Consider the following 14,713-nt stretch of genomic DNA (forward strand, 5'->3'; position numbering starts at 1 on the left):
TCTGAACATAGTGCTTTTCCCTGATGGATCAGTGGATTCTTTCCCAGCATTTATCTGTATCTGCCAAGTATTTTTTTTTAGGTGGCCCAGTACTGGCAGGAGTTCTATTACAGGCCTACTTGTTGCTTTTGATACTGTAGTATATTTGGACAGTTAGAGAATTGGGTTAACCCTTAGCCTTTTGTTTGTCTTTCTCTTCTATTTTTGACAAACAGAACGCAGGTTCACTTTGCACATGCAAGTGAACCACAGGATGTCGTGGCACTTGGCTCTTGTGAAAGTGGGCTCCTTATTACCTTATTTAGCTGTCTGCTGCGGACCACCTCTGACACATGGTTTGCTAATGTCAATTTCCCCCTCTTCAGCCAAATCTGACACCGACATCCTTGGCTTCTATGGTTTGGTCAGGTTCCCTTTGTGGATCCGTTATTAGATGTGGTTTCTATGTCCACTTTGAACGCAGAATTGTTCTGATATACTTCAACATGTAGCTATTACTCTGCATGAAATTATTATTGTCTACCATGTCACTAGCTTCAATTATTCTACCCCATAGAACAAGTGTTCTTTTTCTTCCATAACTTTATTTCCTTTCTCTGCTTCTTTGTCAAGACCCTTCAAGCCCGATTTCCAGTCCACCCACAATGTCCGCCACTCAAAATCTGCCAAGCCTTCCTCAGCTTGAAGGTGTGTCCCCACTTCTAATGTGGGAGGCTGCTAATCTTTGTAGATGCTTTGTTAACTTGCATTTCCAAAGCTTGGGTGCAGGAGGTAGTATCACAGGGATACACACTGGAATTTTGCTCTCTGGCACCTCCTCCATTTCTCACCTCAAAACTTTGTGTCACCACAAAGATTAGTTGATCTCAAGGGTCATTGTTTCTGATTGTTTGGTCAGAGACATTTACACCAGTGGCCTGCTGGAGGTCATTTTGTAGGGCCCTGGCAGTGCTCATCCTGAGTAATTGCCTGTCTCCTGGAATCTCCTCCATGCTCTTGAGACTGTGCTGGGAAACACGGCAAACCTTCTGGCAATGACACGTATTGATGTGTCATCCCGGAGGAGTTGGACTGCCTGTGCAACCTTTATTGGGTCCAAGTATCGCCTTGTGCTACCAGTAGTGACACTGACCCTACCCAAATGCAAAACTAGTGAAAAACAGTCAGAAAAGATGACTAGGGGGAAAAAAATCAGACACCTCCACCTGAAAAAAACATTCCTGTTTTGGAGGTTGTCTCATTGTTGCCCATCTAGTGCACCTGTTGGTAATTTCAATTAACAGCAAAGCAGCTGAAACTGATTAACAACCCCCTCTGCTACTTAACTGACCAGATCATTATCACAGGAGTTCTGATTCAAAAGTGTAAATAAATACAGAAGCCAGGAAAATGGTCCACTGTTTACTTAACTCTCCCCTAGTCTGCCAATTAGGGCTTCTTTAAATACCATCTGGCAGCACCTTTAAAATAAGCATATGTCATTTGTTTGCAGCCAAGCCACTAGTAGCAAGAAGCTCCCAACTAGTCAAATTTTTTCAGGCAACTTGTTAGTTTTGGGTAAAGGGAATAAGGATTAGAACACCTATCTGGGTTTTACTGCTCACCAGGCATAAGATTAGAGAGTGCTTTCCCCTCACTTGCTGTCACTGATTCACCAGATAGGAAGAAGGGACCAGATTGGCTGGACTAATACTTTATATATGGTTATCTAACTTTTAAAGGCAGCTTCAAGTGACAAAAGACAAAATACAGAACTGAATTAATCCATAGCTAATTAGCGTTGCCATGCCTGCAAAAGGCTAAAGCATGTGCAATATAATCTATATCTGATGGACACTGACAAGAAATGGAGGAATGTTAAGATACAACTAAATTATTAAAGGCAATTAAATAGTAGCTTGTTTCTATATGTGGCTTGTAGTTTCTCTCCAGATAGAGAAAACCAGTTAAATAAATTTACTGCACATGACATTATGTACATCTAATCAAAATCTTTCAGGGATTGATGTGATATTTTCAGATATTAACCACAGTCATAGAGCGGAATTATTCAGCATGAAAATCCATGAACAGAAAACAGTCTGGTGACCAACTACACATAGTCTGCCACTGGCCTTCGGGGTACTTTAATGTGATTTCTGAACAAAATGTCAGTTGCATATTGGAAAAACAGAGTTCTCCAAATTAATACTTCATCTCAAACATCTACTCTGACAAGCCTTGAAATTTCTTTCACGTAGACCTATCGATGCGATCATGTCTACGTTTGCATAGGGGAGTTTGTGATCTAGTTTTGCGGGCCCTTTACATTGCTACAAACAAGTTAACAAACACACTCCGTTTAATATCGGACTTTCAGACATGTTTGGATGACAATGCATGGATGTGAAAAACACCGCCAGCCAGGAGGATGACTGATTGCTATAAAATGTGTAGCTTATTTCCTACTGTTTCCTAGTTGATGGCTAATATCCTAATCACAATCTCAGCTTTTCAACTTGCTGCAATATCATTTAGTCAACTTTGGACTGCAGCTAGTCATTTTAGGCAAATGCTAAGATGCTGGGACACATGGGGCCAGATCCACGAACGAATTACGCCGGCGTATCTATTGATACGCCACGTAATTTTAAAGTTCCTGCGTCATATCTTTGTTTTGTATCTACAAAACAAGATACGACTGTATCTGGGATCGATCCGACAGGCGTACGTCTTAGTACGCCGTCGGATCGTAGGTGCATTGTTCCGCCGGCCTCTATGTGGCGTTTCTGTCGAATGCCACGTCGAGTATGCAAATTAGCTAGATACCGCGATCCACGAACGTACGTCCGGCGCATTTTTTTTACGTCGTTTGCGTTTGGCTTTTTCCGGCGTATAGTTACTCCTGCTTATATGAGGCGTACTCAATGTTAAGTATGGTCGTCGTTACCGCGTCGAATTTTGAAAATGTAACGTCGTTTGCGCAAGTCGTTCGCGAATAGGGATTTGCGTAGAATGACGTCACGGTCGTAAGCATTGGCTTGTTCCGTTTTAATTTTGAGCATGTGCACTGGGATACCCCCACGGACGGCTCATGCGCCGTTAAAAAAAACGTCACTTACGTCGGGTCACGACGTATTAACATAAAACACGCCCCCATCACATACATTTGAATTGCGCGCCCTTACGCCGCCTAAGTTACACTACGCCGCCGTAACTTGCGGCGGGAAATCTTTGAGGATACAAAAAAAAGTAAGTTACGGCGGCGTAGTGTTTCTGAGATACACTATGCCGGGCGGAGAGAAGCGCTGATGTACGTGGATCTGCCCCATGGTGTCTACTTACAAATGTTTTCCCCCCTAAGAGAGTCACACTACCTTCACCCAAGATTTACACATTTTTAATATGGAAAATGTGTGAATCCGGTGTGAAATCTGTGTAAAAACATTTGTAAACAGACACCATAACCTCCAATATTGAAAAATTTGGACAGATATCCCATGCTGAAAAAAGTGTTTGCGAATCTGCAGAAATGCAATTTTAATAATGCAACAAAAATCTTACCAAGCAGAACTTATTTGGGTTCAGGAATAGAATGCTGTAAAAGCCTAAAATGAACCAGAAATGTATTGTAAAGGAAGAAGAATCGATTGCAGTGAGTGCTATAGTAGTGCTTTACATTAAATTTCTAGCATCATGAGCGACAGCTACGCTATACGTGAGAGAAATTAAAAGGCTGTCCAAAACAAGAACAGCTCTGCTGACCCAAGGACATTACATTTCAGGTAATGCTTATTTGTTGGTCTAGTAAACCGAATGAAGCTGTTACTTATTTACTAACTAAATGACTTGGAGTCATAAAACCACCTGCATTTCACATAAGACATATTAATGAGATTACCTGGGTGCATATTTAGTCAGCAAAATTAGAACCTTATTCATCTCCCACTATTATGGACTGTAGTTCATATCATATCTGGAGTCTCCGTGATTTGATAGGGAGATTGACAGCTTAGTCTCAAGTGGAAGGGAAGGCACGGCAAAGATGTGGTTTGTTTATTCCCTTCCTCATCATTTCTGATCTACCTCTTAGCCCCGTCTCCTTTATCTTTTTTGTCCTTTGGGCTCTTATGCTTTGGGTCTTTAGGGGAAAGCAATTTAAGAACTTTCAAAGGTTTGAGTTTTCCTTTCTTCTTCTTTTGAGGATCTGCATGAAAATCTGAAAGAACCAAAACGAGCAATGAGATACAGATAACGGAAAGCCCGAAATAGAACAAAGTTAGGTACAATCTAAGTACACATGTACTTTAACCACTTGCCCACCGGGCCTATTCTGGCACTTCTCTCCTTCATGTAAAAATCACAATTTTTTTGCTAGAAAATTAATCAGAACCCCCAAACATTATATATTTTTTTTTAGCAGACATCCTAGGGAATAAAATGGCAGTCATTGCAACTTTTTTTCTCGCACGGTATTTGCGCAATAATTTTTCAAACACCTTTTTTGGAGAAAAAAAAACGGTTTCATGAATTAAAAAATAACAAAACAGTAAAGTTAGCCCAATTGTTTTGTATAATGTGAAAGATGATGTTACGCCGAGTAAATAGATACCCAACATGTCACGCTTTAAAATTGCGCACACTCCTGGAATGGTGCCAAACTTCGGTACTTCAAAATCTCCATAGGCGACGCTTTAATTTTTTTTACAAGTTACTATTTTCGAGTTACAGAGGAGGTCTAGTGCTAGAATTGTTGCACACGCTCTAACGCACGCGACGATACCTCATATGTGGGGTTTGAACAGCGTTTACATATGTGGGCGGGACTTGCATGCGCGTTCGCTTCTGCGAAAAAAAAAAAATATTTTTATTTTACTTAATTTTTTTTTGTTTTTACACTTTTATTACTTTTATTCCTATAAACATCCCTTGTAATAGGAATCAGTGTGACAGGTCCTCTTTATGGAGACCCCACATCTCTCCTCCAGGCTTACAAGCATGAAATCGGTGAAAAAAGATTCACCGATCTCACACCGACAGCCACGATTGCGGCTTTGTTTACTTCCGGGTACCGGGCGTGACGTCATAACGTCGCTCCCGGGCCTCCGACGGTCATAGAGATGACCAACCGTCTGGTCAACAGTCATCTCTATGGTTCAGCAGCGAGCGCCGGCCGATTCGCTCTCCGGGCCCCCGATGGCACGGGAGAGCCCGGAGAAGCACCGCTGCCTATAACAACGATCAAGCGGCGGAACTGCTGCTTTGATCATTCTTATAGTGCACAGAATCGCCAGCTGAAGACGGTGATATCTGAATGATGCCTGTAGCTGCAGGCATCATTCAGATATCACCGCACAAAGTGAAGGACGTCTTATGACGTCCTGCGGTGGGCAAGTGGTTAATCTGCATATATACACAGTTGTGTTTAAAATAATAGCAGTGTGTTTAAAAAAGTGAGTAAAGTTTAAAATCCTTATAATAGCTTTTATTTCCATACACGCAAATGCATTGGGAACATTGCACTGTCTGATCCAAATAAAAAAAAGGAAGACATTTTTTCATATTTGTTATTACTTTACAAAAAGTGAAGAAAAATAAATATTAGGCTTTTCCCCAAAAAATAGCAGTGTCTTAATTTTTCTTCATAAACTCAAACATTGTATAAACTAAAACATGCTTGAAGATTTAGCTTTCTTGTAAAACACTGAACTATTATTTAGTTGTAATCCCCAGTGTTTCTGAGACCTGCTTGACATCTGTGTTGCATGGGGTCCACCAACGTCTAGCATCTGTACACAGGTATTCCAGCCTAGGACGATTGCCCTACATTCCACAAATCCTCTGCATTGCTTGGTTTTACCTCAGAAACAGCATTGTTTATGTCACCCCACAAGTTTTCTAATGGATTAAGGTCCAGGGATTGGGCTGGCCACTCGAGAATGTTACTCTTGTTGGTTTGGAACCAAGATGCTGCTCGCTTACTGGTGTGTTTATGGTTGTTGTCTTGTTGGTACACCGATTTCAAGGGCATTTCATCTTCAGCATAAGGCAACATGACCTCTTCAAGTATTTTGATGCATTCAAACTGATTCATGATCCCTGGTATGCAATAAATAGGCCCAACACCATAGTATGAGAAACATCTCCATATCATGGATGCTTGCGCCGCCAGGCTTAAAGGTCTTCACTGTGTACAGTGGCTTGAATTCAGTGTTTGGGGGTCTTCTGACAAACTGCCTGTGGTCCCTAGACCCAAAAAGAATAACCTTGCTTTCATCAGTCCACAAAATGTTGTGGTATTTCTCTTTAGGCAAGCTAATGTGTTCTTTGGTAAATTGTAACCTCTTCAGCACATATAATTTTTTCAACAATGGGACTTTGCGGGGGCCTCTTGCCAATAGCTTGATTTCACATAGTCTTCTTTTAATTGTTAGAGCACTCACAGTTAAATTTACACTTTCTTTGATTACCCAGGAGCTGGTCTATGGTCAAGTCCATTTTGGCTATTCACCATCCATTTGAATGGTAGTTTTCCTCCACGTCTTTATGATTTTGGTTGCCATTTTAAAGCATTTGAGATCATTTTAGCTGAGCAGCCTATCAGTTTCTGCACTTCTTTATATGTTTTCCCCTCTCCAAATCAACGTTTTAATCAAAGTAAACTGTTCTTCTGCACAATGTCTGAAACTACCCATTTTTCTCAGATTTTCCGAGAGAAATGCACTATTACCTAGCATTTACAACATTTGCTGCCTTCGTGCCACCTGTTTGACATTGTTTTTTTCACAGACTAAATTACCTCACTAAATCCACACTGCTATTATTTTGAACATGCCCTTTCAATGAATGATTTGATTGCACAGATTTATCAGCATGCATGTCATGACTGTTGGGTCTGTTGGTTTAATATTACTCTACTACGCCAACTTTTAAATAATTTGCCATGTAGAAACTTAATTAATACCAAAAACAATGATTGATCTGGTTAGTGATGTTGGACAGCTATTATTTTGAACACTAAATAGTGATACACAACTCAACTTAAAAAACGTGAACGGGGCTCTGACTAGGCCAAGCAAGAACACTCGCCTTTTTCTCCTTCAACCACTGTGCGTTTATTTTTCTGTGTGCTTTGGGTTATTGTAATGCTGGAAGGTAAACCTTCTTCCCATTGACAACTTCCTGGCAGAGGCCAGCAGATGTTCCTCAGGAATGTGATGGTATGTTGCCCCATCCATTTTTCCTTTTATCCTGACAGGTGCTCCAGTTCCTGTTGCAGAGAAACACCCCCATAACAGGATATTACCACACCCATGCTTTACTGTAGAAATGGTGTTATTTTAATGGTGAGCTGAACATTCTGACAGACATATCATTTGGTGTTGAGGCCAAATAATTAAATTTTAGTCTCATCTGATCATAACACCTGTTTCCTTGTGGTCTCAATCTCAAATGTGCGTTTTAGCAAAGCTCAGTTGTGACTGCATGCGGCCTTTCTTGAACAGTGTTTTTTTTCTTGCAACCCTCCCATACAAATCACATTTGTGGAGAAATTGTGATATTGTTGTCACATGCACACGATGACCATTCTTTGTCATAAATTTCTGCAACTACTTCAGAGTTGCTGTAGGCCTCTTGGTAGCCTCTCTGACCAGTTTCTCTTCGCTCTTTAATCCAGTTTGGAGTGACGCCCTGATCCAGGGAGGGTCTGTGTTGTACCAAATATCTTCCACTTCTAAATAATAGACTTCTAGGCATTGATAAAGCCTTTGACATTTTGACTTGTGCCTGTCCACAACTTAATCCTGGAGATATTTTGACAGTGTCTTGTCACCCATAGTTGATTGTTTGCCACAGTTGCACTACCAGGGACTGAAATGCTCCATTTGAAAGTCAAATGGCTTTGTGTGACATTGAGAAGGTGATTGGCCACACTTGATTATTTTTACAAGTCATTTTTCGGAGGGTGGGGGGGGGGGGGGTTGGGGGTGCTCATTTTCCCAACTCCCCGATTCAGTTTTTGATTTTTTTCTGACATGTTGGTGTTATATCTTTCACTTGGATGTTATCAGTTGCACTGAGTAAATACAGCTGGATAAAACAAAAACTGTGTCGGTTTTCATTACAAGGTAGCGATTCTTTTTTATACCCACTGTTTGCTCCTTGAGTGCAAGGCTTTGGCCTTCACCAGTTGGTCCTCTCTTTTGTACCTGTTCTTTAAGTTTCTAGTCCTTCCTTTGAGATGCTTTTGGATGGTTTCCAAAATCCTGTGTCCCTCAATGGATGAGAAAGAAAATAAGATTTCTATACTGATCTTAAAATCTATTTCTTGAATTTTATATAGGAACACAGGTCCCACCTGTGTGTTTTTTGCCTTTCCCTTGGCACTGTATGTTGTGGAAGGAAGGGGTATTCAGGAGCTGGCTTACAATTTTTTTATTTGCCAGGGTCACAATCTCGAGACATTATAACCCAACTGTTTCTAAAGTCCTGATTGCTTTAACGGACTCCAAGAAATAGGTTTTACAGTAAGTACAAAGATCCTATTTTAAAAAATATTTTCTCTTTTTGCAATTCACAGAAATATAATTCTTAGGTTCCACGTATTTATGTTATACATGTTAAACAAATGGCCAATGGAAAAATGGAACTAGAAATAATGTCTGCTAATGCATAACATCTACAAATAATTAATTAAATGTTTTTCGTAAATTTTTAATTTCTTACCTTTCTTTTGGATCATAGCTGCTATTAATTTATCTTCTTCTTCTTCCCTAAAAAAGGAAAGATTGTAAATATGGAGGATCAGGCGACTATGTTTAAGTTTTTCATTATTGACAGCATTTGGATATAACCTGTGTCACCACATTGTCCCTCCACCGAGTTCTCTGCATTGGACACCCTGCTCTCCTGACAGCTGAGGCCAAGTGGCTCCAGTGCACCTGTGCCTGCTTAAGCTGGCTATACATTCATCAGTTTATTTGTGTCAGTGGGCTGATTAAAAGAAACTGAATGTATTCCCTCATCCACAAATTTGAGGTGGATGAGGGAATCCTCCCTGCTGTGCTATTGTATTCTTAGAGCGGAGACTCCTCTGGGCAGTTACAGCGAGGCCCTGTTCATTTTAATGGGTTGCTCTAAATGGATATGCCCCAAGAAGTGCATCAAGCAGTACAGGGGGTGCAATTCCTGCCCTGGCATGAGTACATTTCCAGCCCCTACCTTCCTAGTTAAATGTGGAGCAGTTGAGGGGGTTATACTGCCTTCTCCCAAGTGTAAACGAGCATTTACACACTCTTCCAATTCAGCCATTCCCTGAACACCACCACACCAGTCCCAGTGTCACCAAAGGTCTCACTCACATGGAGAATATCAATGCGTACCCCGTGCCTATGTCTAGTGGGACACAGTGGTTGTATGGACACAGCCCCTGCTTCAAATCTGACGTGTAGGTGCAAGGCCTTAACACAGACATTATACGTTTGTGACACGTAACCGTGCAGATGTCAGGATTTGAGCAGCGGTGGTGTCCATGCAGCTGCTGTGTCCAAGCAGATATAAATGGGACTGCCTGCACAGGGATGCACTGAACACTTGAGCAGTCCCATGTGGGTAAACATGGCCCTCACACAGGGTACACCCCATGTGAACGAGGCCCAATAATACAGCCAGTCATGGTGTTTATCGCCACCACACCAGGGACAACGGGCCAAATCCTCAAAAGGGATACGCAGGCGGATCTGCTGTTCCGCCTGCGTATCCCTGTGCCTATCTTTGGAACTGATAGGCAGAAGATCCGACATCTGTAAGAGACTTAGGCCCCATACACATGATAGAATTTATCCGCAGATACGGTTCAGCGGACCGTATCCGCGGATAAATCCTCTCTAAGATTTCAGAGGATTTCAATGCGATGGCGTGTACACACCATCGCATTGAAATCCGCGCTGAAATCCTCTGCCGATGACGTGTCGCGCCGTCGCCGCTATTATGACGCGGCGACGGGCGCGACGCTGTCATATAAGGAATTCCACGCATGCGTCTATTCATTACGGCGCGTGCGGGGAATCCCTTTGGACGGATGGATCCGGTAAGTCTGTACAGACGAGCGGATCCATCCGTTGGAATGGATTCCAGCAGATAGATATTCTGTGCATGTCGACAAATATTTATCTGCTGGAAATCCATTCCAGGGGAGATTTATTTGCGGATAAATATCCGTTGGCGTGTACACACCATAGGATCTATCCGCAGAAACCCATTTGATGGGATTTATCTGCGGATAGATTCTATGGTGTGTATGGGGCCTTACACTGTCGGATCTTAGGATGCAGTACCGCAACAGCCGCTGGGGGCATTTTGCGTCGAAATGCCGCTTTGCGTATGCAAATGAGGACTTACGGAGATCCACAAAGCTTTTCAGCTTTGTTTTTTCTGCTTAAGTTTACGTTTGTAAAAGCATCCCTAATTTTACGTATGCAAAGTGTAAACTAGTTACACCTTGTAAAAACAGACCTTTTTTTCGATCGCCGCTATTTTTTTTAAATTTTGAATTTAATTTTTCGGCGCGTAACTTTTTTTTTACCCGGCGCAACTTTATTGTCCCGTCGCAATCCACAAAGCCCGGCGTAACGTAATTTTGCGCGCTGCCCGTCGGGAAAATTACGTCACAAGCATGCGCAGTACGGCCGGCGCGGGAGCGCGCCTCATTTAAATTGTCATCGCCCCCTGCAGAAGAGGACCGCCTTGCGCCGGAGACATTTAAGTTACACGGCCGAAAATTTCTAGGTAAGTGCTTTGTGGATCGGGCACTTAGGTAGAAATTTTCCGCCAGTGTAACTTAAATGGTAAAAGTTAAGTTAGGCTACGTTTTTGTGGATTTGCCCCAATGTCACCAGACTAATTCAGCCAACAATGCCCCTGATCTTCACCACATCAGTACAGTGTCATCACCAGAGCCGGTGCAGCCAGCAAAAGCATTTCTGATCACTGCCACACCAGTCCAGTGTTGCCTATGACAGCCGTCTGTACTGACCCTAGCCTGTTTATTGACTACATTTCTGCCTGTTGCCAGGAACTATCCTTGGTCTGTTAATTGACGGTGTCGGTGCCCACCACATGAACGATTTCATCTGCACGTTCTCCCAAAAAGGTTACTGCTAGAAACCAGTCCCAGGCATCCCCTGTGGACAACTGCACTCCTTGAACCACATGAACACTTTTGTCAGTGGCGCAACTACCAGGGTTGCAACAGTTGCACTTGCGACCTGGCCCTAGCGTTGCGTCACTGCAAGGAGTCCCCCAAGACGGCAGGAAAGACTTCTAGTCCGGCGCCTAATGTAGTGGCCACAAAGGAGGGTGAGCTCTAGCACAGCTGGTACTCGCATCCGGCAATTGGCTCCAGTGACTTGCTCCCAGCTTGTGTGGGAAGCTTCGGGCCCACGCACTGCGATCACTCTGTATGGCAGCCGCATCTTTCCCTCTCCTGCCTCACACTAACACACAGACTGAAGCCCCTCCCCCTCGGCTCAGAAATTTTCCTAAACAGACAGGAGGAGGAGGAGGACACAGCTTTACATGTCCTGTGCTGATCTAAGGTTTGTACTGAAACTAAATGCAATATATATGACACATGCAAGTTGTCAAATCCTCTCCCCTCCCAAAGTGCCCACGGGGCACATACTGTACAGCATCCTTTTATCCCACCCCAAATCACTGCAAATATTCTTCTTTGAGAACTTGCGCCCCCCCACCAAGAAGAGTGGAACTGTGATAGTGCTGCGGGCAATCTATCACTGACACTGACATTGCCAGTGACACTAATACAGTGATCAGTGCCAATACTATACACTGTCACTGTACTAATGACACTGGCCGGGAAGGGGTTAACATCTAGGGACAATCAATCAAGGGGTAACTGTGTGCCTAACAATGTGTAATGTGTGCAGTATGTTCTGCTTTTACTAATCGATGTGGCTGACTTTGCAGGGAGAAAAGAACAGCCCCCATTGCTGCTCTGTGTACAGAACCCTGTGTTAGTCAACACAGGGCTCTGTATTTTGATTTGCTAAGCCAATTAGCAGGTCCTGGCCATAAATCATCGGCTGGGACCTGCTAACCGATTTGTGCTGTAATCAAATCACAACACAGATCGGGCGGCGGGCATGCATGCCCTCTATGAAACGCTGGATCACGTACATGTATGTGATGCGGAGCAGGGCGGCTGCCCCGTCGCTGTATATGTGCATTGGGTAGTCCACAAGCAGTTAAAAAAAAAAAAAAAGACGACACTTACCTGTCCAGGGATCCAGCTCTGTCCTCAAGCAGGATGGTTATTCGCAGGTCTTCTGGTCCTGGCCGCCAGTATGTTTACTAAAAAAAAGCCAGTTGTGGTTCCTTGCAGCTTCACACCCGGCTTCCCACTGCACCTGCGCGAGTCGCGCTGCCCTTTGTAAATGGACCTGCGATGTGTCCTAAAAGGTTGCGTGCGTGGAGGATGCGGGGTGGGGGGTGTGGTGTTATGGGGGGTTAGGTGGAGAACTAGGTACCTGCTCCCCCACCCCCAAAAGTGGGAGAGGAGGGGGAAAGGAGTAGTTAAAGCGAAACTTACCTTTTAGGGTGAAGTTCCACTTTAACCAGCAAAATAAAAAAAAAACAAGTAGCCTGCTCCTTAATGCAGAAGAGACATGCCATATCTCTTCTGCAATAACAAACAGCCTGCTCAGAATCTTCTATTGCATGCACAGCTCAGCATGCATTTCCGCCACACGCTAGCTGTGCCAGAATGACCGATTCTTGCAAACAGGATGACATCATTCCCCCTGTCAGCCTATCAAGAGGCATAACCTAGCACCCAGAAGTAGTAATAGCCACATCACTGGAAGGTGGAAGCGATTATCTTCATGTAAGTCTTCATGTCATCCTCTGGTGGTATTGTGCTGCATAGTACTAATAAAATGGTGTCTTTCATGTTAAGCAGTATCATCTTTTTTAGTGGTATAGAGACCAGTCATTGCTGCCCACTTTCTATGAGCAGTGTGAAGGGTCTCCTTTTTGTCCCCCCTTTGCAGTTATAGCGAAACAGTTCTGACGTCAATGCATCAGTTCTCCCACCAAAAAGTCGATGTAGTAGTGGTAGCTGGGGCATTCTAAACAGGCTCTTCCCTTCAAACACCCTGCTTTGCATTACTCCATTCCACTCTGCTAAATATGACCCGCTCTCCCAACCCCTCCTTTTCGCTGCAGTGCATAAGGGATAATTTATGCATCTGCAATGACGTCATGTTGAACAAAACTACTAACACCACAAGAACCTCAAAATAAAGCAACATTTACACACCTCATGAAAGCAGAACTAAACTCTCCTATCATATACAGCCAAGGAAGCTGCCATCCTAGCCTCTGTTTGATCTGCAGCAGTCACTTCAGATTTAAAAAATCAATGGTTGAGGAAGGTATCCAATTAGTCAATAGCCATGGGAGATTTCAGTATTTCTTGATACTTGGAATGCTTGGGTAACTAAAACCTGTATCGAGTAAGGCAGCCGCCTTGGCTGACCTCCCCTTACGGATATACTTGATCACTGACTGCCTTGCAAATTCAATGGCTTCTGTACTTTCTTAGCCCGAAATCTCACTTCACTCTAAATTGATTGGTGATTTCATGTGCTGAAGCCTGAGACAGCCAAGCAACTAGTATTTTCAGGCAAGCAATGACAGATTCCATATTTCTCTAACTATAGCTTTCCTTTAACCATTTCATACACAGTGGGGTGTACCTTTGCTTGTCTTCATCCAGGCACTTTACAATAGCATTTCTCTGCTCAATGAGTGTCACCAGCTCTTGCATTAATACCCGCTCTCTCTCCTTATCCTCATCCAACCAGTCTTTCTCTGTAGAGAATTAAATATGTATTAGTGAAATAGAAACTCACACCGATACCTTAATTATGGTCTCCAAGAAAATACTCTTATGTCTAAAAAAAAATAATAATAGGATTTTTATAACAGCTTACCTGTAAAATCCTTTTCTTGGAGTACATCACGGGACACAGAGTCTTAATCATTACTATGTGAGTTATATTCCACCATCAGGTGCTGGAGACTGGTGTAATCAATTAGAACAGGAAGTCCCCTCCCTATATAACCCCTCCCATACTGGGAGCACCTCAGTTTTTATCCCAAGCAATAAGTGTCCCAATATCCCCAAACAAGAGGGGTGGGGACTCTGTGTCCCGTGATGTACTCCAAGAAAAGGATTTTACAGGTAAGCTGTTATAAAAATCCTATTTTCTTTATCATACATCACGGGACACAGAGTCTTAATCATTACTATGTGGGATGTCCGAAAGCAATGCTTACTGAGGGGAGGGAGACACCAACAATGCAGACTGCCATCAGACACGAGGACCTCTAATGCTGCCTGCCGCATATTGTGCCAACAAAAAAAGGCTGCATCCTCCTGCCGTCTTATGTCCACTTGATAGGATTTAGTGAACGTAAGCACAAACGACCAAGTTGCAGGTCTGGCAAATCTGAGTCATAAAGGCTTGGTAATGCACCCCACATGAAGTGCTTACTATCCTGGTAGGGTGTACCCCAAAAAGAGACAGGGGGAAGACCTCTCTATAAACCACAAGCCTGAATAATAACCTGATGAATCAACATTTGACAATAGTTGCTTTAGACGCTACCTGCCCCTTGCTGGGGCCTCCTGGTAGCGCACCAACATCAG

The 14,713-nt window shown here is 43.1% G+C and overlaps 1 protein-coding gene across 2 annotated transcripts in view; it reads right to left on the reverse strand.

The window, feature by feature from the left end:
- Positions 1-3,504: 3,504 nt before the first annotated feature.
- MICALL1 (MICAL like 1) overlaps positions 3,505-14,713 on the reverse strand; it is a 90,644-nt gene continuing 79,435 nt past the window's right edge. For both annotated transcript variants that reach the window (XM_040359549.1, XM_040359548.1), the window contains exons 14-16: positions 13,758-13,872; positions 8,707-8,753; positions 3,505-4,198 (exon numbers count right to left, since the gene is read on the reverse strand). In XM_040359549.1, coding sequence (XP_040215483.1) covers positions 4,062-4,198; positions 8,707-8,753; positions 13,758-13,872 — 299 coding nt within the window. In that variant the 3' untranslated portion in view covers positions 3,505-4,061. The remainder of the gene's footprint in view (positions 4,199-8,706; positions 8,754-13,757; positions 13,873-14,713) is intronic.

Source organism: Rana temporaria, chromosome 7 (assembly GCF_905171775.1).
Source record: "Rana temporaria chromosome 7, aRanTem1.1, whole genome shotgun sequence".
Taxonomy (NCBI): domain Eukaryota; kingdom Metazoa; phylum Chordata; class Amphibia; order Anura; family Ranidae; genus Rana; species Rana temporaria.